Consider the following 26,185-nt stretch of genomic DNA (forward strand, 5'->3'; position numbering starts at 1 on the left):
TTTCTCAAAAACTCTTATAAACGAACGTTATATCAGATTAATATATTATTAATTAATTAATTAATTAATAGTTATGATTAATTGTAAAAGTTCTGTATATGTTACTTAATTGATTTCATACATACGTGAATACATAGGCCTATATTTGGGAAGAAAAGATAAAGATTTGTGGATTCTTCTGAATGTACCCGTCATCTACTCATTCATGATAAGGGTAGATTAATTCATCAGTTTCCGAAAGATGTATAACAAAACTGCTGTATGTTTTTTAAAAAAAAAGTCTAGATTTTTTTTTTTTGGTATTTTTTACATATCTTTTTCAATGTTCCCTAATTATCTCCATTAAAAAATATTAATATGTATACACTCTTATTGCACTTTGATTTTTTTCACAGTGCGTTTATTTTATACCAAATTTAACGCACTTTGATTTTTTCCCAATTTCCTAGATTCTGTCCTAATTTCAATGCAACTTGATTCTTTTTTAAAGTGTGTTATTTTTTCAAGGTGCGTTCTCATAAGTGTTTTTATTATGTTTCAGTGGATTATACCAAACCAATTTGTAAATGAAAATTAACATTTAAAAGCAAGATATTTTCCTTCCATTGATTTTTTTTTTTTTTTTGAAAAGTAGAATATCTTTTTATTTCAAATGCGCTATCCACCTATGCAATTCATAAAATAATGAAATAATAATTTAACTATAAATACTTCTGTATTTCATTTTCATTCTTCCAGAACGTTCATAATACAAATTTCTCCTAGCATATTCAAAACACTTCCTTTACTTCTTGACACAAACTAGAAGCTGTTGGCAAAGACGAGAAAATATCCAATAAAGGATTCCTTGTCTAAGAAAAATTATCATAATGCGTTTTCATATTTAATTTGAATATACGAAGGCTGTTCAAAAAATTCTTGGACTATTGTGATGAAATAAATTTTATGAAGTCTATGTTAAGAAAATTGTTAAGGGACATCAAACAACAATATTTTTTAAAAATGTTGAAAGTTTTAGCTTAATAACTTGTATATTTATCATTTTGTCCTAAAAAAAAAAAAAGACATTACATGATCACCCTCGATGTCCGCATTTTCAACCTTCGGTGTCCGCATTTTCAACCTTCGGTGTCCGCATTTTCAACCTCATACACTTAATGAGATTAATTGGAGTTAGTCGAATCATGAACTGTTGACTTCAATGCATATAATATTGTAAATATATCTATACATAGTGATGTGATATCCTAACTTGATTAAACAGCATATTTGCTTGTTGAACATCCATCACGCATGATCAACGTCACTTTTCGACGTGACAAACTTTGAACACCCTTACTAAAAATCGACATTAACTTTTATATTTCTTTTTTCTCTTTAAACTTTTTGGCATTGAACAACAAATACTCTGAATATTTTTTTTTTATTTTCAGTAGCCAACTTAAATATTTCCTAGATCTATGCCAGTTTTTCAGGCGGTAAAACCTTGTAAAATATTGGAAAAAGAAACCCATCCCCTTCTGGCATTATTACAGCCCCTTAAAGACGTACAACACACTGGGGGAGATAACTCTTGCGATTTCAATTGAACGTTTTACGTGACGTCAAATTTAACGTCAAAAATAAAGCGTCAAAACGACGAGTAAAACGATCCCGATGTGTATCAATCATTAAAGAAAATTGGGATATGGGGCTTGGCTGTAATCGTGCGTACCATACTCAATCAATAAGTATTTTTTAATTAACCCGGTTAAACTCCGTAAAAAGCAAGACATAAAATACCATCCCTTAATGTTTATTTCATTTCATTTCATATACAATAAATTGTTTTTTTTTTATCAAAGCGCAGCATTTTTTTTTATTCTGAAAATTTTATTTTACATTGCCGAAGTTCTCATTATGTACAATTGGCTATATAACATTCCGATTAATGGTCTTCATTACAATTTGTGCATTTACAATATAAATATTGTTTTTTCTTCTTTAATTAAATAAAACAACAGTAAATAAACTAAAAAACTTTTTACAATGTTTTACAATGTAAAATCGATGTTGTTCTTAGACCCTTACTGATCAAAGAGGAACAACTCTGAAAATGTAGGAGATGTTTATTTTCCTCCCTTTATTCACGGTTTTCTACAGAATCAGATACATTTACAGAAGACCTGATAAATCCGAGAATTGAATACTATAGACCTCATATACACAATGTAAGTATAGAATTGAAATGAATTGTTCACTTGTACTGAAATTATCTGCATTTATCATATTTATGAATATCCTATTGCAGCAAATCGTTTGACTTTCTGTCAACAATGTCGGTTCGCATTTCCTCAAATCAAAACAAAACGTAGCCTATAAGATTTTTAAAAATATCAAAGTGCGATTTGATATAAATTGAAATAGATGAAGAGTTTCATGTTTGATATTTTGAAGTTAATGTGGAAGAATACGAAATTTTCATTTTAACTTTAGAAGCGACGACATTGAAAGAAATGCGTACAATATCATGAGGGGTGTACATCGATGTATCCCCACGGCCACATACTGTCTCGTTTGAAATAATGACATGAAAGAAACTAAATTATTCCATTTATATAACAGGAGAGTTGAACATACACCATTTTTTTTATGAATAAAATTAAAGAAATAAAATTAAAAATCAACATATTCAAGTTCAACAAAACTTGAATTCGTATCCAGGTTTCATGTGATAAGGAATGCATAACGCATACATATATGGACTAAACACTAAAATCCTTCAGTAATTTTTTTCTAATACATATCAAAAGAGTAGTCAATATTTATTCTGCATTCATGAATTTAAAAACTAATGCATACTTCCGGGATTCAAATGACGAAATACCAGTATATTTCCACTGTAAAAGACGTTTCGTCAAACGCTAATGGTCTGCGACGCAAAAAAGGAAGGGGTGGGGGTGATAGGGGTATTCCAAAATTGCCTAAAAATCTACATTTAAATACGCTTTACATATGAGAACTTTTAAATTTGTAAGTTAATGTATTTTTGAAGCAAAAGCAATATTCCAATTTAATTTTTTTAATGTGTATTTGTAGATTCATATAACAAAGTGATCGACCCCCGTCTGGAAGACGAGCGGGGACGTGATTTATTGAGAAAGGGGGAGGGGGTAATTTTCCGCTATTAAATCAAAACTGGTCGTACAAAAATTATACAAAAAATTATGAAGATTATTTTTACTACCAGCTACCTAAAGAAAGTTTTTACCAAAATTAAACGACAGGTTTTTTCACAAAAAAATTTTGAATTTGAAAAATACGCAATTTTCAAGGCTTAGATAATTCATAGTTTTTCAGTTTAAGGTCTATAAAAATTATTTTGATGATATGTATATCAAAAAGATGACTATGTTTTTGTGTTAAATGGTTAAAGGAATAAGCCAGTGAAATTTGACATTTATATTTAATCTGGCTTTTTTGAAAATCAAGGTTTAAGTAGTTCATTGATTAAAAATTTTCTCTCCTTGTAAACAAGTAAAGGGGGGTAAATTTTGGAAGTTCCTGTCTAATCCTCTAGAACGATTTTGTCCAAAATGTGCATACATGCAGTAGATATCGTCATGTATTAAATATACAAAAATAACGAAAATTAAACGACAGGAATTTTTTGGGGTAGGTGTGTTGTACATCCTTAATTGCTTGGACATTTCATAAAAAAAATATGATAAAATTTCAAAGAACTTAATTACAAAATGGGGTTAAAAATTGCAAATTTTAAGGTACAATTGTGTCATACTATGTACTGCATGACTGAATCAATGGAATTTTGGATGACAAATACTCATATAAAAAAGTTTTTTTCTCAGTCACATGATGACTTTTCTATCGTCAACTTCCCTTACTTATGCAACAATATACCTTCATCACCTGCATACGGAGTATATATATCTCAGTTGATTCGATACGCAAGAGCATGCTCTTCGTATGAACAATTTCTAAAACGAGGTAAATTATTGACAAGCAAGTTGGTGAAAAAAGAATATCAGCATTCTCGTTTAAAGTCGTCATTTCGTAAGCTCTATGGTCGATACAATGACCTTGTCAGCAAATACAATTTATCATTAAGTCAAATGCTGACTGACGTTTTTCATACCAATTGTTAGTCCATTATTTATACACTGAATTAACGACGGATTTTTTCCGTTATTTCCTGATCATGACAAGGAGCACACGGCGGGTGTGACCGGTCGGCAGGGGATGCTCACTCCTCCATGGCACCTGATACCGCCTCTGATGTTTCGGGGGTCCGTGTTTGCTCTGCTCTTATTTTGTCTTGTTTTACGGACTTTGAGACTGAATATTGTTCGTTATCTCCACATCCTTCACACTTAAGTAGATAAACGCAATCTACGAGATTGTGCCGCCCGGACATACCATTGCTGTCAAAATTATCAACAATTTATCAAAAAATAAAATTTACAAACAGATGTATAATTTATTATATAAATAAAAATGATGATGCTTATTGAATGTTGAAAAATTCATTGATGTATCTTTAAAATCGGTTTAAATTATATGACATTAGTCCACGAATTTTCCGAACAACCCCCGTTTAGTATTTGAAAAAAATAAAACACTCATCTGTTCCTTTGTTTAATCAAGACAATATTTGAAAAGCTTATTCTGCAATGATAAAGGTAGGTAATTTTCTACAATGATACTGTTTGCATTTCTTGTAAGTTGTAATATATGTACAAATTAATATGCAATTAATGCTTTGAATTTCGATGCTTCGCATTTGTCCTTTTGAGTATAGAACACATCTCAATAGAAAACATATTGATAAGGTAGAAGGTAATGTTTATAAGGACCCAGCTCACAAACAAAGGGACGTTTTACATCACAGCGTTTATCGTTCCATTTCAACCCTGTACTATACTTCAACGCACAATGTTCTACATTCCCACCATTGCTGGGTTCGTTGCTGTGCCAATTCGTGTATGATGGTTTACTTCCTGTCGAGATAAGGACAAAGCTACCTTCACTGAGTATATCTGTCAATCCAATCCACACATATTGAAAACCTTAAAATATATAGAAACTTGAAAAAAAATCACTGAAATATTTTTTTATATACCTGATAAAAAAGTTCATTTTATAGCAAAAATGTACCTCGTATCGTAAGCTGCAGATTAATCCATTTTTCCACATGTGAACTTTTTATTTCAAGAAGATGAGCACCAGCTGCGGCTCTGTTACAATAATCCTGTAAAAATTTATTAAAAGAAAAACAAATCGATACCCCCCAAAAATAATGAGATATTTCTGTAACATTAAAAAGTTATTGGAAATTCGATCAATATTCTATCAAGTGCATATTTTTTCTCTGAGGATCAGCTTACCATCGCATCTTTAAAATTGTATTCCATCCTTTAAAAAAAGGTAGCAGTTTTCCTCAAACTGGACCCAACCCTTTACACATCTTATAGCACGGAAATAGTTCGCTGTAAGACATGTTAATATAAATAACAATTCAGTAATTTATTCAAAGATTCTTCAAATGGAAACACTAAGTAATTATAATTGAGTAACGAGAAAAAAAAGTTTGTGCATTACAAAACGGAAAATTTCGCTTTAAAATTATCCTGAGTTTATCTTATCATTAAAGTCGCAATTCACTTTATTAAACTTTAGGCAGAATCATTTTTAATCAACAGAATTAAGTTAAGCCGACTTTCGCACAATACCAATGTTAAATGATTGCCTCTTACTAAAGAAGTTACATGTAAATTATCTACGAAACAATAAATTTGAACGTAAAGATGAAATAACAAGTGAATGACGTATTTGTCAAAGTTAGAAGACAACTAACTTACCTTTAACATCTGTTGCCGTTTGATGATTATTTTCCATTGTTTATTAAAAGACTTCAAAAAAGTCCGCAAACCGTTTTCCATCGACAAAAGACGCTCGATTACAAGGGTGGATTTTCTTCCATTCATTGTACTTTGATTTTGAAAAGCATAGTTTTCTTGCAGCATTTTTCATATTTTTCATTTAGACCGATTGTTTCATTTTTAAGAGAGTTCAGATCTCTTTTCAACAAAAATACTAACTGTTTATTTATATCCAGATTCTGTAACGATAGCGTTTGAATTTGATTTTCCACAAATAAAGTTTTCCTCTTCAGATATCAAATTTCCGAATCATTAAGGCTTTGAACGTCTGAATTTTCGATGGTTGTAAAATTATGGAGTATCAAATAAAAATCCTTTATTTCATCTTTGAGTTTTGTATTCTCTTCCTGTAATATATCGTCATTCATTTTCAGGTCACCTAATTCCTTCAAGACATCACTAAGTCTTTTCTCAAGGGTCTGGCTAAGGTTTTTGCTATCAATTGCATCCATCACCAAGGTCTCAATTTTCTGTATCATAGAGAATTGCGCTAAACTTTCTTGATTTAAGATATCCCGTATAACCTTTAATTGTTTGCTGGAGGTTGTACCACAGGCACCTGAAGTATGGATCGATAATACCCCCCCCCCTTTTTTTTAATGAAAAAAATGTAAGAGTGTATAATACCTCGAAAATATAAAATTTCCCCGTCAAACACATCTATATATCGTTATATGCAATCAGATTGTACTTTTTCTCACGTTTAAAGAATGGCCCTATTCGGTATAATAAAAATACACAAGGTAAGAAACAAAAGTTGTAAACAAACGGGGGTTCCCCACTTCGAGACAGATTTCCAAGGTAATAACAGTGTTACCTATCATAATTTTGCAAACACTCTGTCTGGGAGATGTTCTTTTACTAGTCTCTTAAACCTAAGCCCCGCCATATGTCTCTGATATGCCGTAATAGGACGATTTATTAATCGGATACATAAAATGTTCTCCATTGGCAGCGTTGGAGGAGGTTTTGGAGCTGCTTTTCTGTTTCGCCTTATCTGATTGGTTAGATATTTAAACTGTATTACAATTAACCAATCAGATAAGGCGAAACAGAAAAGCAGCTCCTAAACCTCCTCCAAAGCTGTCAATGGAGAAAATCTATGTATATTAATAAATTGTGCGATTACGGCATATTAAACGCTTATAGCGGGGTTTAGGTTTAAGAGACTAGTAAAAGAACACCTCCCAGACAGAGTGTTTGCAAAATTATGATAGGTAACACTGTTATTACCTTGGAAATCAACTATCTGACTAAGGAGTATCCCGTATACCTGATCAATACCTTAAGCTCGCAATGGATGTTGGTTTCTCAGTAGGGGATGCTTACTCCTCCTTGATACCTGATTCCACCTCTCGTGTTTAAAGATGTCCCTGTTTTTACTCTATCCAGGGCTCGTTCTGTTGAATGGTTTACGATATTAATCGCTGTGTGTTATCTTCACTCTGATGTCATTCAAATCAGACGATTGCGCTTTCTGTGTATTAAGTTCGTAATTTTTAAATTTCTTTTTAGAATCAGCAGGACTATCCTATCTCACAATTTAAAAGATGCATAAATGTATGTGCAGGTATCTTTGCCAAAAACACAATATTTGTTTTAATATGTGTATTCTAACCATTCCTTTCCGTTAAAGTACCTCAAGTTCAAGTTTGAAGCTAAAAAAATTGTTTTTGTCTCTTATACAACTTTTATGAGAAAGAGATGATTTTCCACACCATCACACTTCTATTTTTCTCCCTCTCTCTTTCTTTCTAATATATCCATCTATCAATCTTTCATATTCATCTTTCTAACTATTGTGAATAGATATTAAACAAAGGCTGACTCGTTTATTTCAAGCAAGAAGAATAACCCTTCGGCACATTACTTTTTCAACTGAATTTTTTACCTCAATCCATAATAATTTCTCAAAAAATTTTATAAACAAATGTTATGCACTCAGATTTCTTCTAATCATGTAACTTAATTGATTTCATACATACGTGAATACAAATACTTGGATAGAAAAGATAAAGAGTTGTGTTGAGGATTCTTCTGAATGTACCCGCCATATCCTCGTTCTAGTTTTCAAAAGAAATATAACAAAATAATGCTGTCTCAGCCTTTAATGTGCCTTAATTATCTCCATTGTAAAAAATAAAATGCTGATATACACTCTTATCGTACTTTGATTTTTTTCCACAGTTTGCTGATTTCGTACCAAAATTTAACACACTTTATATTTTTTTTTCCAAAGTGCCTTGATTCTGTCACAATTGTAATGCAATTTGAAATTACTTTTTAAAGTGCGTAATTTTTTTAAGGTGTGTTGTCACCATGGTTTTTTTATTCTGTTTCAGTGGATTTAACCAAAGTAATGTTGAATTAAAATTTAAATTTCAAAGCAAATCATTTGCCTCCCAGGTAATATTTTTGAAGAGTAGAAATATGTTTTTTTTATTTCAAATGCGCTACGCACATATACCATTCATAAAATAAAGAAAAATATTTAAGTACGTTACATGTTCTTCTGTATCTAATTTTTATTCTTCTCAAAATTGCAGAATACACATTTCTCCTAAGATATTTAAAACTGTCCCTTTATTTCTTATATGAATTGGAAGTTCTTGGCAAAGACAAGAAAATATCCAAAAGGACTCCTAGTGCCATAAGAGTTATAATGATGCTTTTTTATATTGAATTTGAATATATAGCATTTGGAGAAAAGTAAAAAAAAAATCACCTGTTCTTTTGTTTAATGAAGACACTTTTTAACAAGCTTACTCTGCAATGATAAAGGTAAGTCATTTCTTACAATGATATCGATTGCGATTTGGTATCAGTAGCAATATATACATGTACACTTTAATATGCTATTAAAGCTATGGATTTTGATGCTTCACATTTCCCTTTTTGTGTATAGAACACATCTCAACAGAAAGTGAATTTTTACGGTAGAAGGTAATCTTTTTAAAGACTCAGCATACAAACAAAGGGACGTGCACTGTCACAACGTTCATCGTTCCATTTCAACCCTGTACCCTTCTTTTCAGCACAGTGTTCAATCTTCCATGAATTGTTAGGTTCGTTCTTGTGCCAATTTGTGTAAGTTGGTTTACTTCCAGTCGAGATAAAGACAAAGCTACCTTCACTTAGTATATCTGTCAATCCAATCCAGGCATATTGATGACCTGTTAAAAAAAACTGTTTAAAAAAAATCACTGAAATATTTATTTATCTAGCTGATAAAAAAAATTCTTTTTAGCAAATGTACCTCGTATCGTAAGCTGAAGATTAATCCACTTTTCTACATGTGAAGATTTAATTTCAAGGAGGTGAGCACCAGTTGCGGCTCTGTTACAATAATCCTGTTAAAATAGATTTAAAAAATAAAACAATTCGAAACCCCCTCAAAATAATGAGATATTTCTGTAGCATTAAAAAGTTATTGGAAATTCAATATTCTATCAAGTGCATATTTTCTGTCTGTGGATCCACTTACCACCGCATCTTTAAAATTGTATTCCATCCTTAAGAAAAGGTAGCAGTTTTCCTCAAACTGGACCCAACCCTTTTCACAATTTGTAGCACGGAAATCGTTCGCTTTAACACATGTAAATATAAGTAAGACAATTCAGTAATTTAGTCAAAGATAAATTCTTCAAATAGTGGCAGTAAGTAATTGAGCAACGAAAAAGAAAAAAAAAGTATGCATGACGAAACAAAACATTTTACTTAAAATTATCCCAAGTTTATCTTATCATTAAAGTCGCAATTCACTTTATTAAACTTAACGCAGAATTATATTTTTTATAAACAAAAATACATAAAGCAGACTTTCGCACAATACAAATATTAAATGATTGCCTTTTATAACAGAAGTTACATGTAAGTTATCTATGAAACGATAACTTTGAACGTAAAGATGAAATAACAAGTGAATGACGTATTTGTCAAAGTAAGAAGGCAACTAACTTACCTTTAACATCTGTTGCCTTTGGATGATAATTTTCCATTGTTTTATTAAAAGACTCCAAAAGAGTCTGCAAACCGTTTTCCATCGACAAAAGACGCTCGATTAAACGGGTAGATTTTCTTCCATTCATTATACATGTACTTTGATTTTGAAAAGCATAGTTCTCTTGCAGCATTTTGTCATATTTCTCATTTAGACCGATTGTTTCATTTTTAAGAGAGTTCAGATCTCTCTTCATCAAAAATACTAACTGTTTATTTATATCCAAATTCTGTAACGATAGCGTTTGAATTTGATTTTCCACAAATAAAGTTTTCCTCATCAGATATAAAATTTCCGAATCATTAAGGCTTTCAACATTTGCACTTTCGACGGTTGTATAATTATTGAGTATCAAATAAAGATCCTTTATTTCATCTTTGAGCTTTGTGTTCTCTTCATTTAATATGTCGTCATTTATTTTCAAATCACCTAATTCCTTTACAACTTCGCTTAGCCTTTTCTCAAGGGCCTGGCTAAAGTTTTTGCTATCAATTGCATCCATCACCAAGGTCTCAATTTTCTGTATCATAGAGAATCGCGCTAAACTTTCTTGATTTAATATATCCCGTATAATTTTTAATTGCTTCCCAGAGGTCGTGCTTGGCAACAGGGCCGTTTTCTTCGTCTCGTCATTTTCACGAAAAGTCGCATGCCCAAAACTCTCATAAATACACAAAAGTAGGTATATCAAAAGCATAGCTTTCATTTTTCTAAAACCACTTTAATCATTAAGGGATAAAGAACATTGAAATCATCTGCTAAAATTCAGATTTTATATGTTGTGTTTGGAGATATTTTGGATACCATGCATTTGTAATCAGAAATGGTTCATTGCTTAAGGAAAAACGTGCACAGGGAAAAAAAAGGTTATGTAATCAATCATTTCAATAAATGCATTCAAACGTGATGACATGCATATCTCGTATCCTCCCTCTGAAGAAAAACAGTATTTAGTAACCTTGCACAGTGAATGGCGTTTTCCTTTCATGATTATGATTATAGCATTTTTCATTCGGGGAAAAAAAGACAGGTTTTGTAGTATTCTTATCATTTTTAGGTTGCAAGACATATTTCTCAAAGATGTCATCGCAGGTGCGGGCGTGTTCCATATCAACATTAATTCAAGGATATATATCCAATGTTTTGTAAACTTTGAGACATCCTGCGTGTTACATCACTCAACATAATTTCAAAACACTTTTCAAAAATTCCACGATAAAAGCGCTTATTTTTTTAAGTATTAGACGTATTTCTGAATTTAAGGAATAATGAAAATATAGGATGAAAAGCATGAAAATTAATCATTTCATAACCTGTATCATTAATCTCAAAACAGAACAAAAAAAAAAATCTCATTGTAAATAAAATTTTATTTTTTGGTTTTGTGTTGCATATATATAACAAATAATATTCAGCGACATTCAATGCTTGAAAAATAACAAATGTAAAAATCAAAACAGCATCTTACAGAAGCTGGAAATGATATGCAAAGAAAAATAAGTAAGGTAATCATATCTTGGAGATTTAAATTAAAAAAAGAAAATTTCTTAAAGCTTAAGGTCTGAAGACTGCTTAAACAGGATCAAGTTATGCTCTGCAAAGAACTGAAGTTGCAGTACAAACACCAAACAAACCGTCCCCGCCTCAACCTAACCCCATCCCACCCAAAACCTCCTCAACCTATCAACTCTGAAAAACATTATATGTTCCATACAATTTGGATGACAATAAACTTTGGCATCATCAAAACAAATGTTTCATCATTTTCACTGGACAAGTATCTATGTTGGACTTCATAAAATTGAATGCACTTCCTTAAGGACAACTTACTTTCACATTTAATTTTGTTTACTATTTGAAAATAGTATTTAGGTATTGGCTACTATTGCAACGCCATAATAGCCAAGGGTATTTCAGCTTTTGAAAATGCTTCTGTCATTGTTATTTGTAAAATATTCACCCAAATCTCTCAATATAAAAAAAAAGCAAATGAGAGAACAAGAGATAGATTTGTATGTAAAGCAACTTTTGAAAACATATCATAAAGCTCTCTTTTTCAACACAAATATAAAGAAACTACAAAAAACCTACAGATAAAGTACATTATAAAATATGACTAAAGGATTGAAAATTATGAAATATATATAATATAATCTAGTGAACACATTGCTTTATAATTAAAATGCATGATATATAAAATACATGTTAAAAACATGTACAATTTCATAATAACATATAGTGTACAATTTAGCTTCAATATCTCAAACTTCATAATTTTCGAATACTATTGATAAAATACAAGAATTTGAATGTAATAATTCTGTTTTTTGCGTTGGTTTTTAATTCAATACCTACATTTTTCCCCCCACTGTGTTCGAAATACTAGTATTGAGTTTGACTGAACATATTCCATGAGCCTATATGAGAATAGATACCTGAAATTGAGATAAATATTCCACAAAAAAAGAATTTGTTTTGAAAAGAAAATTAAATAAGCCTTGATCAGTAATAGCTGGAAGTATTGTAATTTGGATATTTACACAAACATACTTAAATAATACTGTACATGTATTCTCTGTATTAACATAAAATTTAAATGCAAGAAAGACACATCACACATAAAAAAAAAAACAAATCATTTCTATCAGCCCTTTCCCTTTAACACAACAAACTGAATGAAATTGCATCAAGGATCAAATATTACTATTGTTCTCAAAATGGAACTGATAAATCTGAAAAGTATCTTAGAAATGACCTTGATATAGAAATTAGCTTTTCATTATCCATTCAAGCAAAAACAGAGGTAAGAAACATGATATGAAACATTCATCTTAATATCTATGAAGGCGCCAAAATTGCTAGCTTAATTTGGATATATTTTGATACAAGGCAGGAAATGACATCACAGATTATTCAGTAAATTAGACAGGTTAACAGAAGCAAATGAACATGGTTATTCAACTATAAAATGAGCCATTAAATCTCCAATATGAGGGAATTATTAAATTTTATAACAAGATCACATTTTACGTTGCATAACAATAAACAAAAGGCATGTTCAGCTGATAAAAACAATGAGATACCATGTTCAGTTGATAAAAACAATGATATCATGTAGAAAAATTCAAGGGAAAAAATGATTTACAGCACATATATTCAGGAGCATAAAAGCACTTAAAATATACATGTAATAATGACATATGCCAGCATTAATGTACAAATGTATATCAAAATGATTTTGTGGGGGGTTTTGTGTATACATTATAAAAGTGAATATTTGAGCAAATATTTAATCATGTTTCCTCTGTTATACAAAGAGGTTGGAGTGTATACAACGATATACAACTTAGCAAAATCTTTGGCAATAAGTGATGGATTCTTATACTTGTATGCACATAAAATAAAGAGTCAAAGATATCTCTGATTAGAATCAAAATATAGCAAAAAAAGGAATTTTTCTGAAGATAACAATTACAGGAATATCTTACTTAATATTAAAGGAAAACAGACATATTTCCCAAAAACATACAAAATCAAATACTTGATCTCCAAAATATTCCTCAGGCAAACAATATCAAGATTCTTGCAATCTTCATACAGACACACTCAAAAACAACGAGATTAACGTAGTACATGTTTATAACTCTATAAACTTTGGAATGTTAAAAATATATATGTTAGCAAATACTGAAATTTAAAAATAATGCTAGGAGTCCTGTACTTCATTCTGTTCAGACAGAATTTCCTCTGGTTCATTCTGTTCTGGCAGAATTTCCTCTGTTTCATCTATATCATTACCGTTCCATAGCATTTCAGCAGAAAGTAATGAACGAGGGAAAAGTCCAGATTTTATATAATCATCTAAAATCTGTAAGAAAGAAGTAAAACAAACATTCTGTTGTTTTTTCCAATCAAATTACATGTACTAATTTACTAAAATACTATTTAACTTGCTACAAAAAGAAGTTCTACATATACATTAATTTTCAAGTTTAATGTAACCTAATTCTTCACATCCATATAAATTATACGAAAGTGTTATATGACGAAAGATACAGCTATAACTTGCTTATAACTGAAATTTCCCTATATCCATTGCAAGTTAATTTCAACAGAGTTTTTCTATACTGAAAGGAAAAAGAAACGCAGGGTAGCATAATATTCGAAAAAAATTTGACCGCATTAGCGAAAATTACGAAAATTGGTCAGATGAGAAATTAAGTCTCTATGCACCAAAATCGGTGTTCAGAATTACTCAACCGTAAAATGTATGACGTCATGTAAGGAAAACGCTAAAAAACCAAAAACATGTGCAATTTGATGACGACGAGTTTGTCAACAAATCTTGTTGCACCATTTGATGCACCTGAGCTATACACATTGTATTTCAATGTTTAGAGACGATATGATTCTTTTGCAATCTTGGTACAGTTTACGGAAGTTCCATGGGGTCTGATTTTCGAATTGCCTAATTGATGAAAAAGGCAACAATGGGTAACTACGCAGTTTCCTGTAAATTTTCCCCCATAAAACTTGTTACCCGTTGTCACAGAGGGCCTGGGAGGGTTTTCAATCAACCCTGTCGATGACATTAACGCGACACAGAATCATGTAACGAGCGGGTTATTCATCCTGTCGTCTCTTAAATCGTAACCCTACTACAACAAAAACCGTCTTTTATACAGCAGACTATTGTAATCATTACATCCACACGAAAAATGAAAGAAAACAATTCTGCAATTTGGTTTTCTGACCCAGTCAACTTACTGTTGCGTTCATTTCACTGGCGCATGCACGCATGACTAATTTTTTGGCGTATTTACCCATGTCCAATACAGCCAGGGTTTGAAAGATACTCCATTTAATGAATTCCATGCAAAGGAGAAAAAACGCTCATGACAGATGTGCAGGAGAGACACTGCAGATAATGAGAGTTTTCGATTTTCACTTTTGGGGGGTATCGTCGTGTGAGCTTCTATAACTCATGAATTATTTGAAAAAATCAAATGGGATTTTGGTTATATCTTTTTGAAAGATGACTTTAAAAGTTAGATAGGAATACTGAATAAAACTGAAAGAAAAACAAATTTAATTCACCTCAAAATTTACTGTACCCTTCGTTTCTTTTTCCTTTCAGTATATTATTAAAAAGATCTTACTTCTTTGAGACTTTCTATTTTTAGCTCTGGTATACTATAGGTAAATCCAGTGGCTGTTAATTTAGAACTGCTCATGGCTAAATTCTTGTTGTATAAAAGCTCCTGTTAACAAAAAAAAAAAATAATAAATAAAAATCGAACATTAAAAAGAGGTTTTAGTACTCAATAAATTATAAATATTTGTCATGAAGTTTAAGGATTTACAAAATCAATTTCTAAACCAGAAATAAACAATGCAGTTGCAAATTTGCAATGAACTTTGGATTGAACTTTTAGCTGTTTTTTTTTTTTAAAGATGTATATTAAATGGAATACATTTATTCAGGTATATTCATTTCCTATGTATGCAGTACAAATTAAGTTTTCATCTGTTACACCACACACAGACTAAAAGTTAAAATTGCATTCAGTGTGCACAAATTAGACATAAATTATTGGTTTTTTCCCCAGGATTTCCAGGCTGTTAGTAATCTCTTATTAATAAGCAACTACTAATCAATTATACCAGAATTATGAACAGCCAATTATTTATAAATGAGCAATTTAATGTGTATTTAATGAAAGAATTTAACCGTGGTTTTACTATCTAATTTTTATTAATTTGCAATAAATAATTAATTAGCATTCATCACTCCATTTAATTACCAATTCTATAAAAGGATCTAATGGTGTGTTTAAGATACCATTTTATCAATTAGCAATTAACACTGTGTATAATTTCCTGGTCTATGAAGGGATTTAGTGGTGTGTTAACGATACCTTCTTGTTAATTAGCAATTAACACTGTGTTTAATTACCTGGTCTATAAAGGGATTTAACGGCGTGTTTACTATACCATCCCTCTCACAAGCGTCAGCCCAGGGCTGTACGTGCCGATCGTTAATATCCTCTACGACGGATGTCATGTTGACCTATTTAATAAAAGTGACCTGATTAGTGCTACCACTTTACTTAATGGAAAAAGAATATAAAACTATGGAGCTATAACTAAACAACAACAAAGAAACAAAGAATAGAAAAAAAAATATGTTCATTACAGATGTGTTATTGACCTGATGAATAAAACCTTGATATTTACATGTAACCTACAAAAGATATATAACTAACAGGGCTAAAAGCCTCTGTTCAAAAACACAAATAAAATATATATCTGTAATGACAAAATATTTAATAACAGTTTGAAAAATGACATAGATAAAAAAATGCAAAGAAAATAGTTTTGCAAATCCAAAATGTGTGTGACATAATAATTATTTTTTTTGGTACGGTTGGTTGGAGTACGTACTTGTTGTGTGTGTGAGTGGGGGTGTACTTAATATACTTTGAATTACTTACTCTAGCTATATTGGAGAGCACTGACCCCATGAAGTCGTATTTAATGTCGTAAATCTCAGACACCAGCTCACTGACCTTCCCCTGTGCTACAGAAATAAAGACAAAACAATGAAGTCTTAAATTATTAGAGCATACACAGTATAGTCTCACTAATCTGGATGCTTAAATCCATACACTTCATCTTCTGAACACTATTTTCGGGAAACAGAATTAAAATTCAGATCTTCCATTGCTTTTTGTTATATTAAAAATTAGTTTAAACATCTCAGGTTCTTCATTTTACTGGAACACCAAAAACCAGTACCAATTAACTAGTGATGGGACATCGGTTAATTTTCATAATCGATCATCGGTTGGAATCGGTTACTGCTTCCAATGTGATTTTACCAATTATAATCAGATGGCATAGTTTTGTATATAAAAGCAGACTATAACAATGAATTCATATTATTTCTTAATCGCGGATATATATATATATAATATATTGTTTTCTTTGGTTTTTATCTTCTTTTCCACTTTCTATATAATGCACCTTTTGGTTCTTAATCACCTCTGCTTTGTGCTAGTTTGCTATGTAACACATAAGTATGGTGAATGGTGTGATGCCTGTCCATATGAATCATTGACAACGCACTGTTAGCATTAACATAACCTGGAGATTCCAACTAATATATAAATTAGAAACCAAGAAAAAAGATGTACTTGTATAATTTGTTGATAAATGATAATTAACACATAATAAATTATATTAATTAGTACATTTCCGATGATCGATTATGAAAAACAATAATCGATCATCGGAATCAGTAGCATTTTTTCATCGACAATGGATGATTTCCGATTATTAGTACAACACTACAATTAACATTGCTGTCCATCTTTGTATATCTGTGCAGGATTGCTGGACTCAAGCAAAACTGGTTTACTGTAAATCACTTTTTATTCGCGAGAACTTTATTTTCGCGTAATTACACGAGACAGTGTCCTTGCGAAAATTTAATTCTCGTGTATAATAGTATTCCTTAAGATTATATAGAGCACTAACCACCATTCGTGAACATTTTGTCTCGCTAATCAAGAGTCAATGTCTATCTCGCGAAAATAAGGTGTCGCCAAAAATTGGTGATGTACAGTATCATGTTGAAATATTATTTAAACAGTTTATACAAAAATTAGAGATGAACATGCTGACTTACTGGTATGACTGTTGTCGACAATGTTATAAACTTCACCCTTCTTGCCATGGTTACAAAGATGCCAGACCGCACGACAAACGTCAATAACATGAACAGTGTTCATCTGTAGATCTTTCGTCCATAACATCTGGTGAAGAGGATATAATTCATATGTTACATTGATATCAATAGTGTTTAAGAACAGGATCGATACTTTAAAATCCAGGACCTATTATCTTCCATTTTTTCTTTGATTCTTTGTTAAATCGTGCTGAGTATCTTTTTATAATGAACCTAAATCATTTTTACTATTCTATAAATTGGCAGCTGCTTTACCTACCTTCATTTTCTGTCTTGTGTACTTGTATATTGCTCCTATGATTAACCTAGGGGCTGAAAAAAAAAGTATGTCACATGATAAAAGTTCAGAAATGAATGAATAAGGCAACCTGTGGACAAGGGAAGCTTACTCCCTCTAGACAGCTGATCCCTCCTCTAAAATTTCAAGGTATCTGTCTTTCATGACCTATACAAGAATTGGCATAGTTTGAATTTTTTATCAGATTAATCACCATCTTTCATCTTTGCCTCTTTACTTTCTATATCATATGCCTTTATTATATGAATTTACATGTGCCACATATTTAGTAATTTACTATTTCCTTTTTATCAGTTATCTTAATACAGTGAAACTTGCTTATAGTGAACACATTGATAATGATATGATGCTCACAGCAAATGATTTTTCCATTTTTCATTCCTGTGACTATGAAATATATCATTATCTTAAAGTATACTGTTATGACAAATAATATTTATAATAATGAAGCAGACCTGTCCATTCCTGACACTTGAATATATTACGCATGTTTTATTGTATACAATCACCTAGATACTGTAAACCAACTTTTATTCGCATGCAAGAAATTTTTGCGAGTTTGGTGATAGCCTGATCATCACAAATATTTCTCGCCGCGAACTGATCCTTAAAAACTCTGCAAACATTTATTGTTGCGAACTAGTTTACCCCCGCAAAATCATGAAATAAAGTCGTAGCGTATAAAAGTTGGTTTTACAGTACTCATAAACTAAAATCCTCACCTAGCCCCATTTTGTCCCCCGGGCCATACACAATAACAGGCCTTACCACCAGGTAGTTGAGACCAGGGATATTTCTCAGCTGTTTCTCTACCTCCAGTTTATGTTTAGCCAACACGGTCCACGGGTCCAACTTGCTGTCTTCTTTTGCAGGTTTCTGGAAAATGGTCAGAAATTGGCTCTTCACTTGAGAATTTATCTTTTAATTATTGTAAAAAAATTCAATTAAACCCAAACCTTATTTAAAAGAAAACTACATTCAAAATTTGTTATCTCGACCTGATGGGACTGTGAAAAAAATATAAAAAGATATCCGATGATTCGAGATATCAAGGGAAAATACTTGAAGAATATGCTGTTGGGACTTCTAAATGTTATACGAAGTTTAAGATACCAAAGTTCAACTGTACTTAAAAATTTAGAAAGAATAGTCATACTTATTAAAATCTGTTGGTACCTAGTACTTTTACCCAGAAAAAATCGTTAATGTACAGGCCAAAGAATTTGGTAGCAAAAATTTGATACATGAACTAACAGTACTTCCACAAGGTACCCCTTTTTTTTGCTTGATTATCTTTTAAGCCCTAAATAATGCATAGAAACGACAAAATGATCACTACAAACCTTGTCTGCAGCATAAACTTGTCCCGTAGAAAATTCCACAAACACCTTTGGGTTATGTTTGGCCGCCTCCCTAGCACAGTTCAAACTCAGGTTGACTATTCCTTCTTGGTACACCTGCACCAAAAAATACAGTTCTAAATAACTCTCTTAGTGTTAAGTGAGTCAATATCATTTGGTCTTACTCTTAACCCATCTGACATATTTGTGTAAGATTTCATCAATTTTCATTGAACAAAAATTGTTAAAAATAGAAAAGACTTATTCAAATTTCAATTCTGCCTATTTTAAAGTATTAATAGAACATTCAGCGTGAAAGGGGCATGAATCCAACGTGAGCAATCATGTCATACTTACTGCATCTGTCTGTCCGTATTTTGTTTCTGCGGCAAGGTTGATAACAAAATCGTATTCACCCTCTGGGTCAGTGAAAGCACTAGACACTGATGCTACAAAAGTAAACAGATATCAACTGTCATAGTAGTATTTTATATACAGTAAAACTCGTTTATAACGAAGTAACTGGGACCTGTGAAATTACTTTGTTACATCCTTAATTCATTATATCCGTATTTGCAATATCCATGTCATTACAAAACAAGTTTCACTAGTATATACATATTCATATATGTTACATATGAAATCCATGTCTGGATGATAATATTAGTTCTCCAGGTCCAATCAAGGGTGTACGTGGATTTACCCCAGGTTTTATTCTATACACCCCGAGGCGGAACACCCTTGATTGGACCTGGATAACGAATTTACTTCCTATGTACCCAAATTAATCTTTATAAAACTGTGTATCAAGCTATCAATATAAGATTTACTATGTCCTTCAATGCATATAGGAACGTCATGTTATTTCCTTTTTATCATAGAGAAACTATGCATTGTGACGACCAGATGTTATGTTATTTACCCCCGGCTGAAGTCGGGTGTACGGAATTTTACACCCGACTTTGTAACCAATCAAAGCTCATGTTACAAGCTAGATAGGAAATAATACAGAATGCAGTCAAACCTTGATTTCTCAAACACTATTGAACCAAGAAAAAACTTTGAGATATCCCAGCATTCGAGAAATTTTGGAGAAATCGAAGTAATATACTTAAATGTTTATGGTTGGAACTTCCAAATACCTTCAACATATCCATGTTATTTCCGATATCAGTGTTTGAGAGACTGAAGTTCAACTGTATTTTCACTCTGATTATTATACCCTTACAAAGGGCTAGGTTTGATTTATGCATGAAATGGCCCTGTAGATATAACAATTTATAAAATGATACATTTTCTCTCAATTCAAACATCAAAGTAAATTCCAGATTAAAATATTTCTCTTAAAAGTTCAGGCTTTAATGAAATTGCAATGTTCTTAAATTTTAAGGAAAACAGTAATTTTTTAGAAATTCACAGGGCCTAAAAGGCTGGGAATGAATCTAGTTCTTTCAATCAAAATACAATTTTGATTTAATTATTTTTACATGGTATTTACATTGACTTCAAGGGTAGAAAATTTTTTCTCCTACCTGGACTAATTAGGCTGGACTGCTTAAATTCCACCACTGGATTTTCAAAAATTTCCTGAAAAAGGAGACAACAAGTGAATTGAGTTTCAAACAGAGTAATTTAACAATAGAAAATTAACGTTAATTTCCATGTGAATTTGAATATCCTAACCAAAAGGTGCTTTAATAGGTGTTCGGTTAACAGCCAGTTATTTTCACATTTCGTATGGAATATTACCTTGTGCTTTTGGTTCAGCCATGCTAGGACAGGAGGAACTTTGTCTGCCACTCTGACCTACAAATTAATTGTTATGAAAAAATAATACTTAGCTTGATAATTTTTTTATCATGATGATCTCATGTTTTATGGGAGAAAACTACATTTAAATCAAATGTTTTCCTTTGATGGCTCATTGTATTGAAACATATTTGAATACCAGAGAAGAATCTGAAAATGTTTAAAATGTTAACCCACAAAAAATCCACGCAGGTCGAGGAGTGAAAGAGCTAGATAGCAATAGGTCACTTGTGAACAGAGTAAAACTCAGATGACCTAAAAATGATGGGTATGCAAATCATGTACCAAGGTTTTTGAAAATAAACAGGGCCCTATTCGATCAATGTACATTGAAGACGATAAAAAAGAAATGCTTTAGCATCCAAAGTAGAAAAGAAGAATTTTTAGCATAGGGATTATAAGGTGTGTAACAGGAAGGGAGAAAATGTGTGGCTGGACCTGGAATCAAACTCAGGACCCCTGCATCACCAGTCATGTGCTCCACCAACTGAGCTACACAGGATGATATCCACGGCTCAAACCATTACAGGTGAAAGGATAAAAAACAACAAAGCCAACTTTCTAATCCATAAGGTGACTACTCATTGTATTCTGTTCTTTGAAAAGAAATCAGAAAATCTTACTTCTCAATGACAGGTTTTAGCCTCTAATACATATCAGCTCACCTTGGAAGCCAAGTTGTTCTCCACCAGATATGTGACAAGGTTACGACCGATAAATCCTGTCCCTGAAAAATAAATGAAAGAGAATTAGTGGCTTTACATGTACAAGCCCTGTATTGCAGACACATCATCAGTCTATGCGAAAGACATATAGGACCTTCTGACCTTACTGACCCCAGTGTCTCTGGTCAGATGCCGTACCTGAATATCAACATCTCTGTGCCCAGTTTTGTGCATGACTATTTCAACGAGAAGTCGGTCAAATATTTTTATTATAATAAGTGAAACATATCTTACAAATCCGAATATGTACTAAAAACCACATGTACTATTTACAGTATTATCACTTTTTTACATATGATAAGGTTTTCTGGTCTGACAAAATTTAGTTTAGTCCTATGTGTTCATTGAACACGGAACCAAATGTCCAAAACACTTTCACATGGACTGCATCATTTAAGGCCAAAAAAAAAAATAGTCTTGTTTCCTGCTACCCGACCGACCCTATTTTTGGGGGCCTACCCTAAAGTTTTTTTTCGATTCGGAAAAAAAAACAAAATATTTCAGGAATTTATCGTTCTGTCACCGTTTTCGGTTCCCGTGTTATAAATACAAAACAAAATGGCGGCGGCCAGGCCAGCCTCATGTGCTCTCTGTTATTTTGGTACGGTGCCGCCACAAGGACATAAAAATAAACGTAATAACAACTTTTTCGAGTACTACCACTTTTAATGATATCTTTGCCAGGTATCATGAATCGAAGAATAAATGCACTGAATGTTTCGTGGTTGGAAAATCCTCTATAGACAGTGCGTATATAAAACAAATATGCAAATAGTAAACAACGATAAAATTAATCTGCTCAGAAATTAAATACAGTGTAATCTGACAAAGTTCATGGTTTCTGTAACACATACATGTATGGTCCTTGGCTGAGTTTTTAAAGGAATGCTTGTTTGGTTATCTATTTGACAAATACCTTCATGTTCCATAACCGAAAAAAAAAAAAATACTGAGAAAACTAAAGGAGCTTTCTACACAGTGTACTGTATATTATAAAATACCACTTGAGTTGTTGTGCATCAAGACATGAATTTTAATTGTAAAAGATTATATTGAGTGACTTGTGATATGTTTAATTTTGATCATGTAACTATTCAGTTCATATCCAAAAAATGCCGTCGGAAAAAATAAAATAAAAAATAAAAATAAAATAATTTTCCTACCTACCTACCCTATTTTTTTTAGGCTGGTAGCAGGAAACAAGACTATTATTTTTTTTGGCCTAATCCTTTTCATTGTGAAGCAGATTACCAAGAAACTAATGTTTAAGTGTATTTTATCTTAAAAAAAAATACCTAATATATTAAGTATTTCACGTAAGCTCACCTCTAATGTGCCCTGACAAAAAGATTTTTGTTGTGATCAAATTTTAATGCAGAAAAGGCAATACTTTTTGTACAGTGTTCATTAGTAATGAATAAATAAACAGATTAATCAACATCATGAACATACACATGATAAAAGACAAAAATTTAGTAAAATTTATAAACAAAAAAAAAATTCTATCATGATACAACTTGTGCTTTTATTTTTCTATTTAAAACATTTTGAGCAGCGGAGTAGACAGGGTGGCCTTGGGGAAGGGGGGGGGGGGGGTGGTAGTTTCTTTCCCATTTTGTTCATTTTTTTGAGTTACTTTCTTATGTCAGATATATGTCTTGTTTAAGAGTTCAAACTTACAAACACTTACAGTCTGTAAATCGTGTTAAACGTAAGCCTTTATATTTGTAGTCTATGTCTGTATCCATTCACCAGTCATAATCTTATGCGGACAATGGATGTAACTTGTCTAAGCCTGATAATGCAGCTCTAACACAAGGATACACACCAGTAAACGGCAGTAATACTTTAGCTGTCTAACATAACAATGCTGGGAATGTGGGTCAAGAACTGGGCTCTAAGCAAAATTGTGTTAAAACCTTGTTAAAAAGAGAAATCCTCTTAAACTTGTTAAAGTTCAATTTCAATTTTTTTGTGTAGTTGAGATTTTCAAAGAAAATTTAAGGATGGAGACATTGATGTATGTGTTACAATTTTACATTTACTGTAAACAGTTATAATAAACTGAAAAAAAAAGTCTATTAAATAATTCAATATGAGATTAATTCAAAAACACTGTGTACATGTATATATATGATATAAGTATACACCTGATTAACCTTTAAATTAGATCATGTAGATTTTGGGAACTTTTTATTTTGGATCAAATTTGATGTACCTACTCAGTGTGCAAGAAGCATTTTTATTTATTTATACATTTAATTTGATATTCAAAAGTAGGGAAAGTGATCTACTAAGTAAACAAAAAATAAACACATCAAAGTATACATTATACATTACAATTTAGAATGTTCTTCACTGATTATATGGAATTAAATTGATTATGTTGATGAGAATAAATACATGTAATTAAGCCCTCTACCCTCCTCCTCACAAATAAAAAAAAAGTTCCAGAATTTAGAAATACCCTTTTTTTAATTCACTAAAAAAGGATGAAGGGGGCTAAACATAGGCAATATTCACATGATAGATATAATCATAAACATCCATGGGAAAATACTGCCCAATATGACAAAGATGATAGGAAATATTAATCATTATACCTGATAAATCTCATTTTATATTGAATGTATCATAAATATACATGTACACCACTCTGTGGTAAATGTAAATGCACATGCTGTCATCCATTTTTTGTAAACAAACTTTAATAAACATATTTAAGCACTGCTTTGCGGCACAGATCCCCTCCCTAAAAAGGACACCTACAAAGTGGCGGCATTTGACATTGATCATGATGAAAATTATGTGACTTCTGTTTTGCACAAGGATGAACAAATGCACAAAACACACACTGAAGTGTATTATTACTGTACATTACCCCCAACTTCAATGTGAGAGAAAAAAAAATAAGAATGCACATTCCATCTTTTTAAAAGTTTGCAATTTAGATTATTCTCTTTTTTTTTCTCTTGTGGCGGTCAGCCGGGTTCGATCGCCGGTGGCCAGATAGCTCAGTTGGTAGAGCCCCTTGACCGGAGTTTCAGGGGGCCCGGGTTCGAACTCCAATTCCTGGATCCGCGCATTTTCTCCTACTCTTACAAATCAAGACAGCATTTGACATCAATTGATCTCACTGAAAATTATGTTACTTCGGTTTTGCACAAGGATGATGAACAAATGCACACAAACACAACACAAGTGTGTTATTACTGTACATAACCCATAACTTCATTGCGAGGGAATAATAAGAATGCACATTCCATCTTTTTAAAATTAAGTTTGCAATTCAGATTATTCTCTTTTTTTCTCTGATATGCCATGTATATAGATATGTATGTTTACAGAAAAAAAAAAATTCAATAGCTCAGACAAAAGTGATTTAGTTTTCCTAAACACCTGCTATAAACAAATACAAGTCTGTTTAAAGTACACAATATTAAAACAAATTTAAATTTCCTTATTTATGCATGTTATGATTGTTCTAGCAATTGTCTTTTTCTTCCTTATGATAGATAATTTTAAGAACTGTAGATCTATTCAGATATGAAATGTATCTTCATAATCATGATAATCTTGATTTTTATTTGTTCGACACTAGCAAAATGAAAGTAAAATAAAATGTAAACAGTGGGGTTTGCTGTCTGTATATATAACAATAACTTCCTTAATTCCGATGGATTGAGAGACGAAGGCTATTTTAATGACATTGAAGAAATTCGCCATTACTTTAACAGCTCCGGATTTCCTGAACGACTTTGTACTGCAGTGATACAGCGAATGTTTCCGTACACTAAGTCTCGACCGCTTGAAACATTTTAGCATAAGGATATTGAACTTTAACTTTTATGACAGTTCAATTAGAATGTAATTAAATCTACTTGAACCATATCAGAACTTGACAATAAGTAGAGACTTAAATGAAGTTAATGTCTTTCTAAAAAGCTTACCGCCTAAAATTAGAACTCGCGGCTTCCCATGCTCTTCCGAGGTCGCCATTTTAGCTCAAATAAAACTTTTATGCTGATCATGTGACACTATCACGTGATTTTATCCGATTTGAACTAACTTGGTGGATCCAGATTTTCATTTAAAGTGAACATATTAGTAATATGATTAAGAAAAACACAGATTTAAAAAGTCTTTATCGTGCTAAATATTCTGTTTTTTTTTTTTTTTTTTTTGGGGGGGGGGGGGGGGTTTATCGATTATGTGAGATTGAGATAGTACATGGAAGTGTGGTGGGGGTGGGGCAAAAATAACCCTGCATACAGTTTAAGCAGTGGTAGGTTGTAATTCTTAAATTAATTATTATTACCACAAT

The 26,185-nt window shown here is 31.8% G+C and overlaps 2 protein-coding genes across 5 annotated transcripts in view; both read right to left on the reverse strand.

The window, feature by feature from the left end:
* LOC134273448 (C-type lectin domain family 4 member M-like) overlaps window positions 1-10,710 on the reverse strand; it is an 89,996-nt gene extending 79,286 nt beyond the window's left edge. Inside the window, exons 1-4 of one of the 4 annotated variants that reach the window (XM_062755640.1) lie at window positions 9,901-10,707; window positions 9,424-9,524; window positions 5,155-5,248; window positions 4,493-5,066 (exon numbers count right to left, since the gene is read on the reverse strand). In XM_062755640.1, the coding sequence (XP_062611624.1) occupies window positions 4,807-5,066; window positions 5,155-5,248; window positions 9,424-9,524; window positions 9,901-10,645 (1,200 nt within the window). In that variant the 5' untranslated portion in view covers window positions 10,646-10,707 and the 3' untranslated portion in view covers window positions 4,493-4,806. Of the gene's footprint in view, window positions 1-4,492; window positions 5,067-5,154; window positions 5,249-5,858; window positions 5,996-8,435; window positions 9,113-9,195; window positions 9,290-9,423; window positions 9,525-9,900 lie in introns of those variants that run through there. The other 3 variants (XM_062755641.1, XM_062755642.1, XM_062755644.1) reach the window with 3 other exon arrangements.
* Window positions 10,711-11,291: 581 nt separating this feature from the next.
* Window positions 11,292-25,890, reverse strand: LOC134273451 (probable dTDP-glucose 4,6-dehydratase). The gene is made up of 13 exons (XM_062755651.1): window positions 25,812-25,890; window positions 21,802-21,863; window positions 21,077-21,133; window positions 20,860-20,914; window positions 19,685-19,776; window positions 19,331-19,444; window positions 18,710-18,863; window positions 17,949-18,001; window positions 17,630-17,756; window positions 16,434-16,519; window positions 15,896-16,009; window positions 15,099-15,200; window positions 11,292-13,807 (listed from the first exon to the last, which is right to left on the reverse strand). Exons 1-13 carry the CDS (start codon window positions 25,858-25,860, stop codon window positions 13,646-13,648), a joined length of 1,227 nt encoding a protein of 408 aa, XP_062611635.1. The 5' UTR covers window positions 25,861-25,890; the 3' UTR covers window positions 11,292-13,645.
* Between the last annotated feature and the right edge of the window lie 295 nt (window positions 25,891-26,185).

The sequence above is a fragment of the Saccostrea cucullata genome, unplaced genomic scaffold (assembly GCF_032062105.1).
Source record: "Saccostrea cucullata isolate Sc308-1 unplaced genomic scaffold, CSIRO_AGI_Scuc_v1 ctg3719, whole genome shotgun sequence".
Taxonomy (NCBI): domain Eukaryota; kingdom Metazoa; phylum Mollusca; class Bivalvia; order Ostreida; family Ostreidae; genus Saccostrea; species Saccostrea cuccullata.